The 16,706-nt window shown below is 38.0% G+C and overlaps 1 protein-coding gene across 5 annotated transcripts; it reads left to right on the top strand.

Annotated features, from left to right (window-relative positions):
* The first annotated feature begins 1,423 nt into the window (after nucleotides 1–1,423).
* LOC125857426 (formin-like protein 20) lies at nucleotides 1,424–15,379 on the top strand. Of its 5 annotated transcripts, XR_007445664.1 has the most exons (18): nucleotides 1,430–1,892; nucleotides 2,340–3,046; nucleotides 3,130–3,351; nucleotides 3,444–5,905; nucleotides 5,985–6,111; nucleotides 6,355–6,426; nucleotides 7,525–7,623; nucleotides 7,755–7,796; nucleotides 9,770–9,850; nucleotides 9,918–9,968; nucleotides 10,041–10,125; nucleotides 11,306–11,400; nucleotides 12,663–12,734; nucleotides 12,812–12,928; nucleotides 13,589–13,657; nucleotides 13,756–13,822; nucleotides 14,518–14,770; nucleotides 14,848–15,379. XR_007445664.1 is itself a non-coding variant. In XM_049537011.1 (17 exons), the coding sequence occupies exons 1-16, from the start codon at nucleotides 1,820–1,822 to the stop codon at nucleotides 13,791–13,793; spliced, it is 4,407 nt and encodes a 1,468-aa protein (XP_049392968.1). In that variant the 5' UTR covers nucleotides 1,427–1,819; the 3' UTR covers nucleotides 13,794–13,822; nucleotides 14,518–14,686. The 5 variants fall into 5 exon arrangements, 4 of the variants coding, with proteins under 4 accessions (XP_049392970.1, XP_049392968.1, XP_049392966.1 ...); XM_049537011.1 differs by lacking the exon at nucleotides 14,848–15,379 and having other exon boundaries at nucleotides 1,427–1,892; nucleotides 13,761–13,822; nucleotides 14,518–14,686; XM_049537009.1 differs by having other exon boundaries at nucleotides 14,518–15,379.
* Nucleotides 15,380–16,706: the final 1,327 nt, after the last annotated feature.

The following is a 16,706-nucleotide window of genomic DNA, read 5'->3' as shown; positions in this document are numbered from 1 at the left end:
GGAAGTTGATCATTATCGAAAAATTATTTGATGAGAAATCTCCAATAATATATTATCATTATCCTATAGTATAAAATAGTTATTGTATTTTAGTAATAAAATGGGGAGTCAATTGAGTTTGTAGTTAATTATAATTTTTTTAATATTACTTTATATTTTTTAATTTTAATTTATTTATTTGATTTTGACTTGACACAATTTTTTTTTAAAAAAAGGCTTTTAAATTTTATGGCCTTAAACTAAAATAAGTAGAATATACTAAAATACTTTTAGTTTTTTTTTTTTAATTTAAAATGCTAGGTGAAAAAATTAAAATTAAAAATTATAAAAAAAAACATTATTATTAGAATTAACTAAACTAAAAATGAAAATAAAAATAAAACAGATACATACATTAAAACTAATTAAGTAAAATTGTTAAATTAGGTCTTAAGCCTACTCACACCCCAAAAGCTAGCTCAAAGGGGGGAGGATTGTTCAAGCCTTACAAGGAGTCCACCAATCTCATTAACCACCGATGTGAGACTTTTGTCATTCTTAAACAATCACCTCACGCCCAATGCTTAGCATTTGGTGCGTGGACAATTTGATTTTCGGGGTCCCAACATCGGGTGATACGGGCCCTGCTCTGATACCATGTTAAACTAGGTCTTAGACTTAACTCACACCCCAAAAGCTAGCTCAAAGGGAAGAAGATTGTCCAAGCCTTATAAAGAGTCCATCCATCTCATTAACCATCGATGTGAGACTTTTGTCATTCTTTAACAAAATATATTGATAATATAGTAAAAGTTCCAATCAACCCATTTGTAGCAAAAGAAGTGTGCTAAAAAGGCTTTAGGAGGCAAATAGTTTTTTTGAAAAGAAAAAAAAAACATAGTAATAAATAAATGTTCTTTTTAATTTCACTTCAACTAACAGAGCTTTATACTCACTTAAATTAAATAAATAGACATATATATCTTACTTGACATATTACACGTAAATTATCACACATATTATATCTCATCTAAAAAAAACCCAAACTTGAAAAAAGAGAGGAGTGGAACCAGATTCAGTCGGGTCGGGTAGTTTGGACTTTGGGTGACGCATGTGATTAAAATTGGCTTTTTTTGTCGGAACCCCTATACCCCAATTCCTCATCTCTCTTTTTCTGTGTCAGCCTTTTCTCTGTCCATATACGCCACATGGTCCATTTAGCCCCTCACCACTCCGCATCAGACAACGAACCAACACGGGTTCGGTTCGGGTGTATTTACTTTTTCCGGATCCAAGTATGTACACAGTAGTTTCCTGTAAGTTTACGACTATTCTCAAAACTTTTCAGTCCACTACGTTTCTTCTTCTCGCTTTTGCCTAATTTGCCTCTCTCTCTCTCTCTCTCTCTCTCTCCATCTATCTATCTGACTTTCCTAAAAACAATGGCAACGATCATATCTTCCTTCCATTCTCATCTAATCCATTCTTCAACTCTCTTTTGAATTTTGAATTTTTTCCTTTTTTTTCTTCAACTTACAAACCCTAAACTCATTTTCACCTCGATCTCACTTCTTCTGCTGTTTTCTAGACTGTTTTATTGGTTGAGCTATTGTAGTTTGAAGAAATCCAGCTGTATTTTGCATTCTGGTGGTGATTATTCTACTACATTAAGTGAATTATTGATGTATTTGTAGAAGAGAGTTAATTTGAGATCAATTGAACTGTTGAATTGGGAATTTTGTAGAGAGATCTGTTTTACGGGTGAATTTGGGGTACTTTGAAGTGAAGGGTGGAATTGGAGGGGTTTTGGATCCGATCAGGGGAGAAACAGCGCCATTAGATGGCGCTGTTCAGACGGTTCTTCTATAGGAAGCCGCCGGATCGGCTTTTAGAGATCTCTGAGCGGGTTTATGGTAAACTGCTGTTTTTCTAGCCTGGAAGTTTGTAATTTTGTGTTTTATTCTGTTGTTGAGCTTATGAACTGTGTTAAGAATAGTTTCCAGTAGCTTCTTGTTTCTGCATTTTACTTTACTTTTATCATGTTTCCTTATTGATCAATATCCCTATTAGCTACATTTGGAATATCAGCCGTTGCTTTTCGATGTAAGTGAAGTCCTAGACTAGAGGAAATGCAACTCCTTGCGATAAAATGTGCTAGTACCCTACATTTTAGTGTTGCAGCTTCTTTTAGATTAGAAGTTGAAGCTTAGATGTTTTTCTGCGGTTATTCTTCTTGAAGAACTATATTACTGTCTTCATTATCTCAAAGTAGGCAGTTCTTTAGAGCTATAGCTTCTTTGGGTTGAGAGTGTAACTAACTGACATTTTCTCTTCTTTTCCTTTGTACGTCATACTTGCAGTGTTTGATTGCTGCTTCTCCACTGACGTGTTGGATGAAGATGAGTACAAGACATATATGGGAGGGATTGTAGCTCAGCTGCAGGACCACTATGCAGATGCTTCTTTCATGGTTTTTAACTTTAGGGAAGGTGATAGGAGGAGCCAAATATCTGACATATTGTCTCAGTATGATATGACTGTGATGGATTATCCTCGGCAATATGAAGGGTGTCCACTTCTGCCTCTGGAGATGATCCACCACTTCTTACGCTCGAGTGAGAGTTGGCTTTCACTTGAGGGTCAGCAAAACGTCCTGTTAATGCACTGTGAGAGGGGAGGCTGGCCTGTACTTGCTTTTATGCTTGCTGGCCTTCTTTTGTACCGAAAACAGTACACTGGTGAGCTTAAAACTCTTGAAATGGTATACAAGCAGGCCCCTAGGGAGCTGCTCCATCTTTTGTCACCTCTGAATCCACAGCCATCTCAGCTTAGATATCTCCAGTACATCTCCAGAAAAAATTTTGGTTCAGAATGGCTGCCATCAGATACACCTTTTGCCTTAGATTGCATCATACTTAGTTTTCCTCCTCTATTTGATAGAGGGAGAGGCTGTCGACCTGTACTTCGCGTCTATGGACAGGACCCTGCTTCAACAACTTCGAATAGGAGCTCTAAGCTCCTCTTTTCAACTCTAAAGACAAAAAAACATGCTCGCTTCTACCAACAGGTAATTCCCAGCTTTAAAGTTGAGACTTTTTATGAAGATAAGTTAGCTGAAATCTCAAGTAGTCTGCTAATTCCTCACTGCAGGAAGAGTGTTCAATGGTGAAAATTGACATCCATTGTCGTGTCCAAGGAGATGTTGTTCTCGAGTGTGTCCATTTGGAAGATGACCTAGTAAGGGAAGAAATGATGTTCAGGGTCATGTTCCACACCACATTTATTCGCTCAAATGTTTTGATGTTAATGCGTGATGATGTTGATGTCCTATGGGATGCAAAAGACCAATTTCCTAGAGGGTTCAAGGCAGAGGTCTGGTATTTATTTCTCACTTTAGATCTTAGTTCCCCCTTAAATATCTACTATGAAATTGTGAAGTTGAAGAATACTCATATCTGTACCAGGTACACTTTTCGGATCCTGATGCTGTTCCATCTGTTGTCACTGAAGAAGTGCCAAGTGAGGATGAGACTGGGACTGAAGGGGCTTCACCTGAGGAGTTTTTTGAAGTTGAAGAGATATTCAGCAATGCCGCTGATGGGCAGGATGGAAGGGGGGAATCTGGAGCCCACATTGTCAAGGAAAATTTGCTGGATGATGATAGTATTGAAATGATCTGGAAAGAGGAGGTGGAACATCATGCATTTCAAGATTGTGCATCAGACGAAGTAAATCACAAGCAAGAAGGAAAGATTGATTCTAATCGCTCTGCATCAGAAAAAAATATTTTAGGAGATAGAGACAACTCTATACCCTCCAAGGTTGTAGTTTCCAATGGTACTAGCAACATGGAATCAGAACAGGTAATATCTGGGGATTGTGTTGCATCAGAAAATGGGGAGCTAAAGCAAGATAAAGAAGACACTCTGAGACAGAAGAAGTTAGAGAGGGAAGGTTCGCAACAGAAGGTGAGTGCTGATACTAATAAACAAAAAAGTGACAAGACAGCCTCATCTCTAAAGAAACAATTGTTCTCCAATGCTAAACCTGCCACTGATGGCGTAGGTCTGAAAAATAAATCTAAACAGCAGGAAATCCAAGGCACTGTTTTACGACCGGCAAAGCCTAATGCAGTGTCCCGGTGGATCCCTCCCAACAAAGGTTCTTACACTAGTTCAATGCATGTATCGTATCCACCATCAAGGTATAACAGTGCTCCTCCTGTGCTTGCTCTCACCAAGGATTTTCAATCTGGGGTTAAATCAAAGTCACCATCTCCTCAAGCTTCTTCAGAAGCTATAGCTTCTGCTGAAGCAGGTCGTGTTTCAGGGAAAGACTCTTCATGTTCTGCATCGGGTATATCAATGGTTGAGGGATCTGTTGCTACAATGTCTGCCCCAGAATCAGTTGAAAGCCACGCCCTTCAGCTTCATCCATCTCCTCCGAGTCCGCTTCTTTCGCCATCTCCAATCACTTCATCTCATGAAACTTCTGATACTGAGGTAGCAGGAACTAATTCACCATCAGCGACTTCAGCTTTGTCTTCACAGGGGAGCAATATTAGGACATCTTCTTTGACTCAGACGGACCCTTATTCTTCACCTGCTCTGGCCGCACCTCCCCAGCCACCTTTGTGCAGGCCATCCCTGTCACTTTCAAGTAACATCCAGTCATTTTCACCTCCTCCACCTCCCCCACCCCCTCCGCCTCCACCATTAACTAGCTCGAGGATGACTTCACTGGGTGCCTTTTCTCCTCCCCCACCACCACCACCTCCTCCACCTCTGCCCTCATCATCCAGTGTAATAAATGTTGGTAGGGTCCCTCCACCACCCCTTTGGATGGGGTATGGGACTACCTCAGAAGTAGTATCTAGTTCATCACCACCTCCACCTCCACCTCCACCTCCACCTCCTCCACCTCCTCCTATATATACATCCAATTTACCAAGATTGGCTAGCTTTGGGGGTTCCACATCTCCGCCACCTCCTCCCCCTCCTCCTCCTATGCGTATTGGCTATGCTCTTCCTCCCCCGCCTCCTCCACCACCTCCTCCTCCTACACCTCCTACTCTTGCCCCACGAATCCTACATACCTCGCAAGTTGCTCCACCTCCACCGCCCCCACCACCACCACCACCTCCTTCAACATTCGCTCCCCCTCCTTTATACAACCCTCGATCTGCACCATCTCCACCACCTCCACCACCTCCCCCTCCTTTTTCTAGAGCGCCAACTCCACCACCTCCCCCTCCCCCTCCTTTTTCTAGAGCGCCAACTCCGCCACCTCCCCCTCCCCCTCCTTTTTCTAGAGCGCCAACTCCACCACCACCACCACTGCCTCCTTTACGTGGTTCTATACCACCACCACCACCTCCATTGCCTGGAGCTCCACCTCCTCCTATGCGGGGGCCTCCACCTCCACCTCCACCACCTGGAGCACCTCCTCCAATGCGGGGCCCTCCACCTCCTCCACTTCCTCCTGGAGGTGGCCCTCCTCCACCACCTCCACCAATACGTGGAGCTCCACCGCCTCCTCCTCCTCCTGGAGGTCGTGCACCTGGTCCACCTCCCCCACCTCCTCCGGGAGGACGCGCACCTGGTCCACCTCCCCCACCCCCTCCTGGAGGGCGTGCACCTGGTCCACCTCCCCCACCCCCTCCGGGAGGACGCGCACCTGGTCCACCTCCTCCACCGGGAGCTCCAAGACCTCCAGGTGGTGGACCTCCCCCTCCACCACCGTTTGGTTCTAAAGGACCTGCAGTTGGCAGAGGCCTTCCTGCTGGGAGAGGGCAGGGATTTTCCCGCGCAGCTGGTGGTGTAGCCCCACGAAGATCTAACTTAAAGCCGTTGCATTGGAGCAAGGTAACTAGGGCACTTCAAGGAAGCTTATGGGATGAACTACAAAGAAATGGAGAGAATCAATTGTATGTTTCATGCTTTTGAAGTTTGACATTGCTTATACTCTACTCAATCAAATTACTAATATTTTTGCTTCAAATCTAGGTCACCAGAATTTGATTTTTCAGAACTTGAGACTCTTTTCTCTGCTACAGTCCCCAAGTCAGATAATGCGGGTAAATCTGGAGGGAGAAGGAAGTCTGTTGGGTCTAAACCTGACAGGGTTCACCTGGTAATCAATATGATATAACAATATGAGTGCTGAGTGTTACTGACCCAATTCTTTGTTCTTGTAATCTTTCCTGCTTCTACTTGTTACATTCATTTCATGTTTCTTTTTACCTTTGCTTGGTACCTGCTAGATGAATGCTTGTAGTGGCTTTACATGCGTGTTTAATTTTGGTGGTTGAAGGAATTCCATTTTCTTGTTTTCTGTAAGTTCAACGTGTCTTCTTTAAGTAATTTTTTTTGATAGGTTGACTTGAGGAGGGCAAATAATACTGAAATTATGCTCACAAAGGTGAAAATGCCACTGCCTGACATGATGGTAAGTTTGATGTTATTCTCTCCAATATTTCTTTCTTCTTTGTTTTCCTTTTCAAATAGGCCTTTTTTTGGTTCTTTTTTCCAAATAGAAACATCCTCTCCTGATCGCTGCAGAATGATAAGATCCTGATTGTTAGCTTGTTCAGACTACAGCCAAGAATTATATACTGTGTTCTGAGATAGGAGGAGCTTGAATCCTAAAAGTTGTAAAATCCGCTTCCATGTTAGCTTGGAATACACATGAGAAAGCCCTTAGTTCTTGTTAAATTTAAAATTGTGGAAACAACAACAAGAAGTCAACAACAGTGAAATTCGACAAGTGGGGTATGGCGAGGGTGGTGAGTACGCAGCCTTACACCTAAATTGTGTAATGTTTTATAATATGTCAAGGGCCCACTCGAACCACCATTCTATGTCAAGTTATGTCGCAAAGGATGTTAAGACTGAAAACATATGACAGTATACTTTTTCTCTGGATAATTTTTTTTAAAAAAGAAATTGACTTATTTTTTGGATAATATTAACAATACACATGAAGTAAGAGTAGTAGAATTTCTCATTCTGTTGGAATCTCCGCTTGAAAAATGTGGTATGTGGCTGTAGCTGTCCATTGTTAACTGAGATGCTTTATTGTGGTTCTAATGGTCCAGGACAAAGGAAAGATGCTTAGTCCTTGTAATACTCCCCTTGCTGTTAGAGGACCTGCATTTTTCTGCTATTTCTTTTCGCTCTATTTTAGCATAAACAATGTGGAAAGATTCAGGTTAGACTGTTAGAGCCTGCCCTTTGTAAGACAAAGGTTTGTAGAACCTCAAATTTGGGTGAAAAAGGATAGCAGAAGTATTAGTAATGAATTATTCACCATGTGGTGTTCCTTGTAGATAGTTACAGGGTCATATTTAGTGGATCTAGCCGCTAGTTTTTACTGTGATGTATTTGGTAGACCTAGGTGATATCTTTATTCTTGAATATTCTTTCTAGTTTGTTTGATGTTCTCAACATGCTTGCTTGCTTTCTATCGCTCACCTAATAAAGTATGGTGGTTGGTTTACCTGACATTATCAAAAAACTTCAGTATGGTTGTTGGTTTTGTCTGTAGGCCGCTGCCCTTGCAATGGATGAGTCAATTTTAGATGCTGATCAGGTGGAGAATCTTATCAAGTTTTGTCCTACCAAAGATGAGATGGAACTTCTCAAGGTGAACTTACGTACTCTGCTGCTTTTCTATTGGCTGTAACTTTGTTTTCTTGCTCCTTTTCCTCTGGCTCCTCTACCAATTGACTTTTTCACTTTTATTTCTGCTAAATGTTTGCTATTACAACTGCTCAGAATTACACTGGCGACAAGGATCTTCTGGGGAAGTGTGAACAGGTTAGTCAATCGCGTTCTTATAGTTGTCTCCTGAGTCCCTGAATGTTTCAGTTTTATTCTTTGATTGATATTCTTCATTTGCAAGTTCCATTCTTTACTGTGATATGTTGTCATATGTACTTTTGTATAGTAAAAAACAGGGAGAACATCTGAATATTTTGCAGCAGCTACATTTGGCAATTAAAATTGATGCCCAATAGTGCTTGTGAGTTTTTATCTGATGCATGGACCTTGGTCTTATTTTAGGTTTAGCCTTGGTAGGTGCCGTTGAGTTACAATTTAAAAGTAGTGCAATCTCACTAACAAAAGGCTTGTTTTACCATTAGCCAGCATCAATAAATTCAAATTTCCCTTTTGCTTCTCTTTTGGATGATAAATATTTTTAAGAGGACTTTCCTTCTCAATGGTAGGTATGTGCAAATTGACATTGATATATGATTTGGTAATTACTAATTAGGGGTAGTTCTTTGGTAATTCTTCTTACTCCTCTAATAATAATTACTGAGATGGAGAACCTTCGGGGTGGCCCAGTGGTTCGGGCTTGGGACTTCCATGTTGGAGGTCTCAAGTTCGAAACCCCTTGTCAGCGAAAGCAAAGGGTTTGTCTTCTAGGTCGAGCTCGTCGCACCGGGCTTGCGTAGTGCGGGTTACCTCTCCTATGTGGTTTGCGAGCTATTGCATAGGAGCGGGGGTTTTACCCTGTGCTCACCCAAAGGGTAGCGGCTGCGGGTTTCCCTTGTCATAAAAAAAAAATTACTGAGGAGGAGGTTCACATCTTCTGGTATTCATAGAGAAAGCATGGAAGTAGACACTGTTGCTTGCTTGTAAGACTGTCTTTAATGGCAAATGTTCAAGCTTAGCAAAGGTCTGTCAAGTGACAACGTTGAGGTTCAGCCTCTTCTGCTATTTGATTGAGAAAGCATGGAAATTTGATACTTGTTTGTATCTTTAATGGCACAATGTTCAAGATGAGGAATGGATTAGTGCTCAAGTGAGGAAAGGTTTGGCCATTCCAGATTTTAAGAGAAAGTTAGGTGAATCAGGGTGCAAGGTTGAATATATTGTGTACATTGAGGGTGTTGAAACCCAAAAATTAAAATAATTGCATGGTTACTTCACACCCATATAGTTTGTCAACTGCAGTCCAGTTATAATCCCACAGGTAAGAACTAAGAAGAATAAGATAGTAGGAGAGTAATAATAGTAACAATACTGATAAGGGAAACTAGACAACACTCGACTAGCTACGAACCTCTACCCTAATCCTCGACCCCTATGCCCTCCTGTCTAAGGTTTTGTCCGCGCTAAGCTGCAGGTGTGCATCCATCTTCAACTACAATTCCAAAAAAAAGAAAAAACGAAAAATACTTGGAATATATGGCCAATGCCTACTTAGTTTCAACCTTGTATCACTCTGTGTATCACCTGTTTACTTAATTACAAGTAGGTGTTTTGTGTCTGATCTATCAAACCACCACCACAAGAACCAAAAATTGTGATACCACACAAAATGAGAAGCAAACTAAATTTGGCTTCTATCCATCACGATATCCTGTGCTATTCCAGATGAGAAATTATGGCATTTTTATATTCAGCGTCTCAAATTAATTTCTCCGAGACACCTGAATATTTTTGCCATTTTTTTTTCAGTTTCAAAAAAATATTCAGTCTCAGAGAAAACTAATTTGAGAGGCCGGCACACATCAGATATTCATGATAATGAATTGTACCCTGTTGTATTGTTGTCTTTCTGTAGAATATTTTGAATGCTTTTGGTTTGGTTGATGTTAGATTTGCTTGTTCCATTACCCTTGTTCAGAAAATACTTGTAACCATGGGATCTTTACCCTGCCTTGATGGCTCTTTTATGTTTTAATGATTTGAATAATAACTGTTTCTCAGGGTGATATGATACTACCTTATTGCTCAATCTTAATGCATTGGTGGTATTTCTGATATTGTGTGTCTTCCAGTTTTTTCTGGAGCTCATGAAGGTGCCCCGAGTAGAGTCAAAACTAAGAGTTTTTCTCTTCAAGATCCAGTTCAACTCTCAGGTTTGTTTGCATCTAGTAATCTTCTGAAATAAGTATCTTCTATCATCTGAAATTAGCTTTATCTCAGGTCACGGACTTCAAAAAAAGCTTGAACACAGTGAACTCTGCTTGTGAAGAGGTACTTCTCTAGGTTCTATATTTAATTTCTTTATTTTCCCTGTTTTCTTAGCATAACTCACTTTGCTTGTAGCAGGTCCGACATTCTCTTAAATTGAAGGAAATATTGAAGAAAATATTGTATCTAGGGAATGCATTGAACCAGGGAACTGCCAGAGGTAAGAATCTCCATCCCTCGTATAATTCTTCAAATGCTCAGCTTTCTGATTACAGACTAATCCGGGAAAGTTTGATAAATATGTATGACAAATTCTATTGCCTCCATGTGGAACTTGTGGCTTTTCAAATTTATAAATTAAATACAATGATTGCCCGACAAGATAAACTAGGAGAAATACCACAACTAGAGGTTTCAATTGTCTATTGTAAGTTTACTATTGAAGTGAGTGGGACACAATCTTTTACCCTGAAAGTGGTGGATTGCTTAGGTAAGTTAATAAAGTCACAAAATTGATTCTTTTTTGTTTAAGTTTGTTAATTTTGCATACGAGAAGTTCAGATAAATTGAGAGATTCATCAATGTGCGGACTACTAATACAGAATATATGCTGCTTAGACTATTTATTTAGATGACGAGTAAAATTGCTAAAATGGGTACCAAATGGACCATTGCTATCAGTTACAAGTTGTGCCTGGCTTACGTTATTCCTTCATGGACTTGGATGCTGTTTGGATTGGCTTATTTTAGGTGCTTTTAAATCAAAATCACTTTTAAGCATCTTTTGTAGTGTTCAGATACAATTTAAAAGTGCTTTTAAGCACTTGTTTTAAAGCCAAAGTAACAAATATAAGCCAAAGGCCATAAGTTAGAAATTTAACTTATGGCTTTTTGCTTATAAGCTATAAGCTATAAGCTATAAGCCCATCCGAACAGGCTCTTAATCGTCAGATAAAATAATACTTTTCTGTTGATTCATAAATGAACTATGTTACCTCACTTTTTAGCTGTTCCAAATCAATTAGAGGACCAACACATTGTTTTATCTGATGGAACTAGAGGGTTAACAAATTTTGCTCAATAGTTTTGGTCCTGAGCTAGATGATTTTCGCATTTTGAAAATCTGGAAAACTAAAGCATATGTTCTTACATATAAGTGATAGTAAGGTTGTGTGTCTTGACATGGATAATTCAGTTTCTTGGTATTTGTTTGTATATAACACCTTGCTCGATATATTATGTTTATTTCAATGGAGCTTGTTCTTTTTCATATAAAATAGTTCTAAATAGTTCTTAAGGACCTTATCTCATACTATGGATTCTGTAATGTATGTGCTCAAGCAGTTCAAAATTTTGATTTAGAATTCCAGCGCTAAGTTCGGGAATTTTCTTTTATTCAGGTTCTGCCATTGGATTTAAGTTGGACAGTCTTTTGAAGCTCACTGATACTCGTGCTACTAACAACAAGATGACACTCATGCATTATCTTTGTAAGGTGTGGATGAGTCTTTCAGTTTCACTTTTTCTGTTTCGAAGTGATTATGTTTACTATTTCAGCCTTCTTTCCAATTTCTATACTTAGAGAAATGGTACCCTTATATTATGCTTTTCAGCAATGTCACCTCATGAAAACAGTGGTGATGTTGAATTTCTTTAATGCTTCCTTTAATTTTCCTTTTCACCGGTTGACTGTCTGAAAAGCAATGTGAAAAGACCATCTTCAGAGGATTAAAAAGATGAGATTCTGGAAAGACGTGTTGATTTGCAAGCAGCTCCTACTATGGACTATGAAATGAAAATGTTTCATCATTTTAACATTAGTGCTTTGTTAGAAATGCTGTGAGGAAAGTCCAGGGCAAGAAGATTGATCAATTTGATGCATGTGCGGTTTTTCTATTTTGTTAATTATATATGCAAGTGTGTACATTTCATTGGGATTGCTATAGAGGTTGAAAATGACATCATGCATACTTCATTTTAAGTTACAAGCATTTTACATGTTAGACGTGGCACTGAAAGAAAATTGAAGTACAGCCTAGTCCCAATAATGTGGATAGTATTCAGTTTTACTTTGTACCACATTAAAGACCAAAAAGGATAAATGATATATCTAGCTATATACCTATTCATAGTTAGTATGGGCTCGTCCCATTTATGTGGTACTTCTTTATTTATAGTCTGTCCCAAAAGAATGATATCTTTCTATATTTACAAACAATTTAACTTTGAACTTCCCTTTGTTGAGATATTATGTAATTAAGTAAATAAATATTTGATCTCTCTATTCCAGTAAATAAGTGCTCAAATGTGATCTTACTTTCTATAGATGGTCCGCTTGGGAAGTATATTTTGGAAATATGAAACACAAATTATTCCTTCAAGGACCTTGACCTTGGCTTCTGATAGTTCGCTGCATCTTGCCAAAGTGCTACAGTTTTAGGCATTATTTGGTGCAAGATTGATTATGTGTAACACTATTGGAAAAGTTCTTAAACTAAGGCACATTTTTAAAAGGTTACTTCTCCTTACACATCGGTGAGACACTCTTTTGTTTGTAAAGGATTTTGAGGTAGCCGTTCCTTCTATTCGTAGTTTTATTCTCCTGGCATAAGATGCCTCTTTTCTCAGTTGTCTGAACATTTCTGTAGCTGAGAAGTATTTTCTTTAATTTTACTTATTTGTTTATCTACCTGAATGTGTTATCTAATTGATAAATGTAAAAGGCCTCTTAATATCTAATTGCTTTTCTTTTCTTAGGTTCTTGCTTCCAAGTCACCATCACTTTTAGACTTTCACGTAGATCTTGTAAGCCTGGAAGCTGCGTCAAAGGTTACTTGTCTTATCTCTATATGATTATATATCTTTGAATTTATCAGGATTGGTGAGAAATTCGTTTCTTCTTGCAGATACAATTGAAGTCTTTGGCTGAAGAAATGCAAGCAATCATCAAGGGTTTGGAAAAAGTTAAAAAAGAACTGGAGGCTTCGGAGACTGATGGCCCTGTGTCTGAAATTTTTCGCAAGGTATTGTGGTGGTTGTATTTCTTTTCAACTGTCTAAGTTTTATGTGTTTATATGTGCAACTATCCTACATGGGTGTTAGGATGTCTGAGAGCACTCCTTTGATCATCAGGTTAAGACGTCACTTCTTGCTCGGACATAATTTTTAGGACTACAAATATCCTCCTAATGTCTTGTGAGATTAAAAAAATTAATGAAAAGATCTGCTTCTGAAGCAATTGTCTCAGTTTTGTATCTTATATTTTCCTCCGATTTTTAATATCTCTATTTGATTATTTCTTGATCTGATGGATAGATTGTGAATCAAGATATATTTTTACTTCACTATGGCATAAAGCTGCTGCAGTAAAATTCCATGTATCTTTTGATGAAAAGAGTCTGAACTCCTGTGCCACCTCTTCTATCTCTGGAAATTGGATGACTTTATTTACCTTTTGTCTCCTCTTTTTTCTTTATTCATTTAACAAAAAGGTGATGGAATCATTCAATAAGCACATCAAGGCTCTATTTCTATTGTTTCTTAAAGTGTACTAAGTTTCTGTGCACATTATTATCATTATCATTCTCTAAAAGACATAAGTGTACCCCCTCCCTCAATGAAAAGGGGGAAAAAGAACAAATTTTTTGCCCCTTATAGGTTTGTTCTTTTGTCTTACAAATCAGACCTTAAAGGAATTCGTTGGCGTGGCTGAAGCACAGGTTGACTCTGTCAAGGATTTATATTCTGTTGCGGTAATTTCCTTCGTGTTTTATTATATCTTTGTTATATTATGTTGCAAAGTCATCTTCCTATGTGCCAATATAATGTTTAATTGTCATAACTTGCACAGGGCAGAAATGCAGATGCACTTGCACTATATTTCGGTGAGGATCCTGCCCGTTGTCCATTTGAGCAAGGTAGCATATGTACAATATACTTTTAATCCCCTCCACACTGCTAGCAAAATTGAGTGGATGAAAGTTGTCTCCTTCAAGAGTTTTGAACTATGCTTTGTTGCCTTCAATGACCTAGTCATTTTCAATTCTAACTACAAGATGTGAATAGGTGTGTTAAAGTTAGCCTAGTGTTAATCTTCTTAGACATAGTAACTGCTCCACAATTTTATGGAAAGATATGACTGCATTTTTTTTAGCTCTTTGTTAGAGCTGGAATTGATAATCAGTATGCTAATTTTACGAGATTTGATTGATCTGGGATACATCTGAGAGTCTTCCTCATCAAGGTTTCCAGTGTCTTGAGGGTATAGTAATATGAGATAGAGCTTAAGCTGTCGTTTTGTGTGAAGTGTTTATTTTGTCCTTTATGATCATTCTATATTTTCCTTGTGTCTTTGCCATCTAGTACTTTCCAACAAGGTACCACTTTCAAACGCATGTCTCCTTGAAACCACTGCGAGCTTACCGTCCAGAGATAAACAAGTCTCTTAAGAAGAATTGTTCTCTGTACATGAATGAAGCATGAATCACCTTTTTATTTTTGCTACGTGTGAATGATTACTTAAGTACGTGTACATATTACTGCATTTTACTTCAATTGGAGTTGCATCTGATGGATCTGTTTGTTTTTTGTGCATCTGTTTGACACTGTACAGTCACAGCAACCCTCTTAAATTTTGTGAGGCTGTTCCGCAAAGCCCACGAAGAGAACTTGAAGCAGGCTGAATTAGAAAGGAAGAAAGTTCAGAAGGAGGAAATGGAGAACGCCAAAGGAGTTAATCTCAATAAGAAGGGTTTCAAGTGAATTGGGAATGATTTCATTGTTTCAGGGAATAGGTGTCAAACGATCCGTCTGTTGGTTATGTTAACTGAAGATATCTACCGAAGACAGACCAGAAGGCTCTTAATGTAAGTGCTTTGGCATTCTTTGGATTCAAGAAAGAATGTTGAGGCTTGTAAACCAGAATGCAGTGAATGCTTTGCAGATAGGAAGCTGAACCGGACACATCATTGTTGGGGCTCTTGGATGATGCAAGCAACCTGTCGCTCCATAAATTGATCGCCTTGAATTTTTGTTATTGGTAGGTGATCATGAATGCTATCCAACCTGGAGAAATTTGCTACATGATTACACAGATGCTGCAATCAAGAGCGCGAATTTGGATAGAGCCAACATGCTGGACTCGGTGTTGCCACAATGTCCAGTGTTTACCAATGATCGCCCTTACGCCATGCCAACTGTAAATTAGAAGTGTAACATCAGTTTGTATAAAGCCTAACCAGTATATCTTAGATTCAAAGTTATTCTTTTCATTGTAACATAGAAAAAAAGGGTTTCCTATTGTGTCAGTTTTGATGGGAACCTGCCACGATATTGATTGTACAGAAAGCAGCATAGGAGAGGATAGAGATAGATTCTATTAACAAATAGTATTGTATCAATATGTAGGCTTTAGGATTAGTTCCCCTTTCCTAAATACAAATTTTGGAAAATATTCTGATATCTTCATTTTTTTTAGTAACACAAGCCTTCTTGACAATTACTCATAAATTTGTGGTCATTGAATTTGTCAAATGTATGATTAAAATCACAAATTTGTTTTTTCGTATCACTAAAATTACTCAAGTTATTATAACATTTTCAAGAAATACAAAATGTTGGTGCTGCTTTCTTAAAAATGGTCATGAGCAACAAAAATCAGAACCAGAAGTTTTTTAAGGGATGAATAAGTAGAATTATTTTTTTATTTATGATTTTTTAATATACGTATGAAAAGAAAAACAATCAACTAATATGAAACAGACAAAATTATTACGTAGAAAGTTGACCACACGTGCAAAAAGGATTTCAGTTAATTTGCCACTTTAAAAGTTTGGGAGAAAGTCACTTTCCCATGTATCATATATGGTTCCAAACAAAGCAAGGAATGATTAATAACTCTCTTATCAAAGGAAAAAAATCCTTTAATGTTCTTTTAACTAATTTGATATTTAACTAAATAAGAAACGTATGCTTAGCCACTAGTGATATTGTTTGTTCCGAATTTAGATCCTTATAACTTTAAAAACGATAATTTATTTTATGTCTTGCGAACAATAATTTAGGACAATAACAAAAAGTAAATAAAAATTCAAATGAATAAAAACATAAATAAAAGTAACAACATAACAAACATAGCCCAAAAAAAAACAAAGAATTCTTCGTAAAAGAGACCACTCATGACTCATACCCTTAATTCAAACTCGAACTAATTTCTCATTAAGAAAATAATTTGAAATTTTATCTCGACATATATAACTAAAACTCATTTTACTAGCTAGGGATCCATTTTGTAACGAAATTCCAATTACGATTGTCCCAACTCTTCCAAAATCCGGTATCTCGAATGGACCAATGGACAATGAGACGACCTTTGTCTTCATTTGGATCATATGCAGTGAAATTGGCTGTTGAATTATACCATAAAGTAAAACATTTATAATATTCATTAGTTGTACCATAATCAAATGTATATTCTTCATATTTACGTACCAAAGTTGCATCAACTCCAGGGAGTTTACCTAATTCACATCTAAATGACACAACTGGATTAAGATTAGGCAAATCATCAATAAGATGAATGCTTTTTCTAGGTGAATCAGCGACAGAATAAAATGAGAATTGAGACAAAGTTAAAGACATAACAAGAATGAGAAACAAGGGAGAGTTGGTATTACGAGTCATTGTTTTTTTAAGGTACTTCTGACAAAAAATATTTTTTGATATAAATAGATTTTGAAAAATTGATCAAACATTATAAATAGATTCATGTAATTTGTTTTGAAAGAATTAATCCAACTTTAG

The sequence above is a fragment of the Solanum stenotomum genome, chromosome 3, assembly GCF_019186545.1.
Source record: "Solanum stenotomum isolate F172 chromosome 3, ASM1918654v1, whole genome shotgun sequence".
NCBI classification, from domain to species: domain Eukaryota; kingdom Viridiplantae; phylum Streptophyta; class Magnoliopsida; order Solanales; family Solanaceae; genus Solanum; species Solanum stenotomum.
This window is presented reverse-complemented; position numbering and strand designations above follow the sequence as displayed.

Excerpts from the sequence above, each read along its gene's own strand:
- LOC125857426 (XM_049537009.1), top strand. The coding sequence starts at position 1,820 with ATGGCGCTGTTCAGACGGTTCTTCTATAGGAAGCCGCCGGATCGGCTT. Across the intron at positions 3,352-3,443 it reads CTAGAGGGTTCAAGGCAGAG|GTACACTTTTCGGATCCTGA; the intron begins GTCTGGTATTTA and ends TATCTGTACCAG. Across the intron at positions 11,401-12,662 it reads TCATGCATTATCTTTGTAAG|GTTCTTGCTTCCAAGTCACC; the intron begins GTGTGGATGAGT and ends TTCTTTTCTTAG.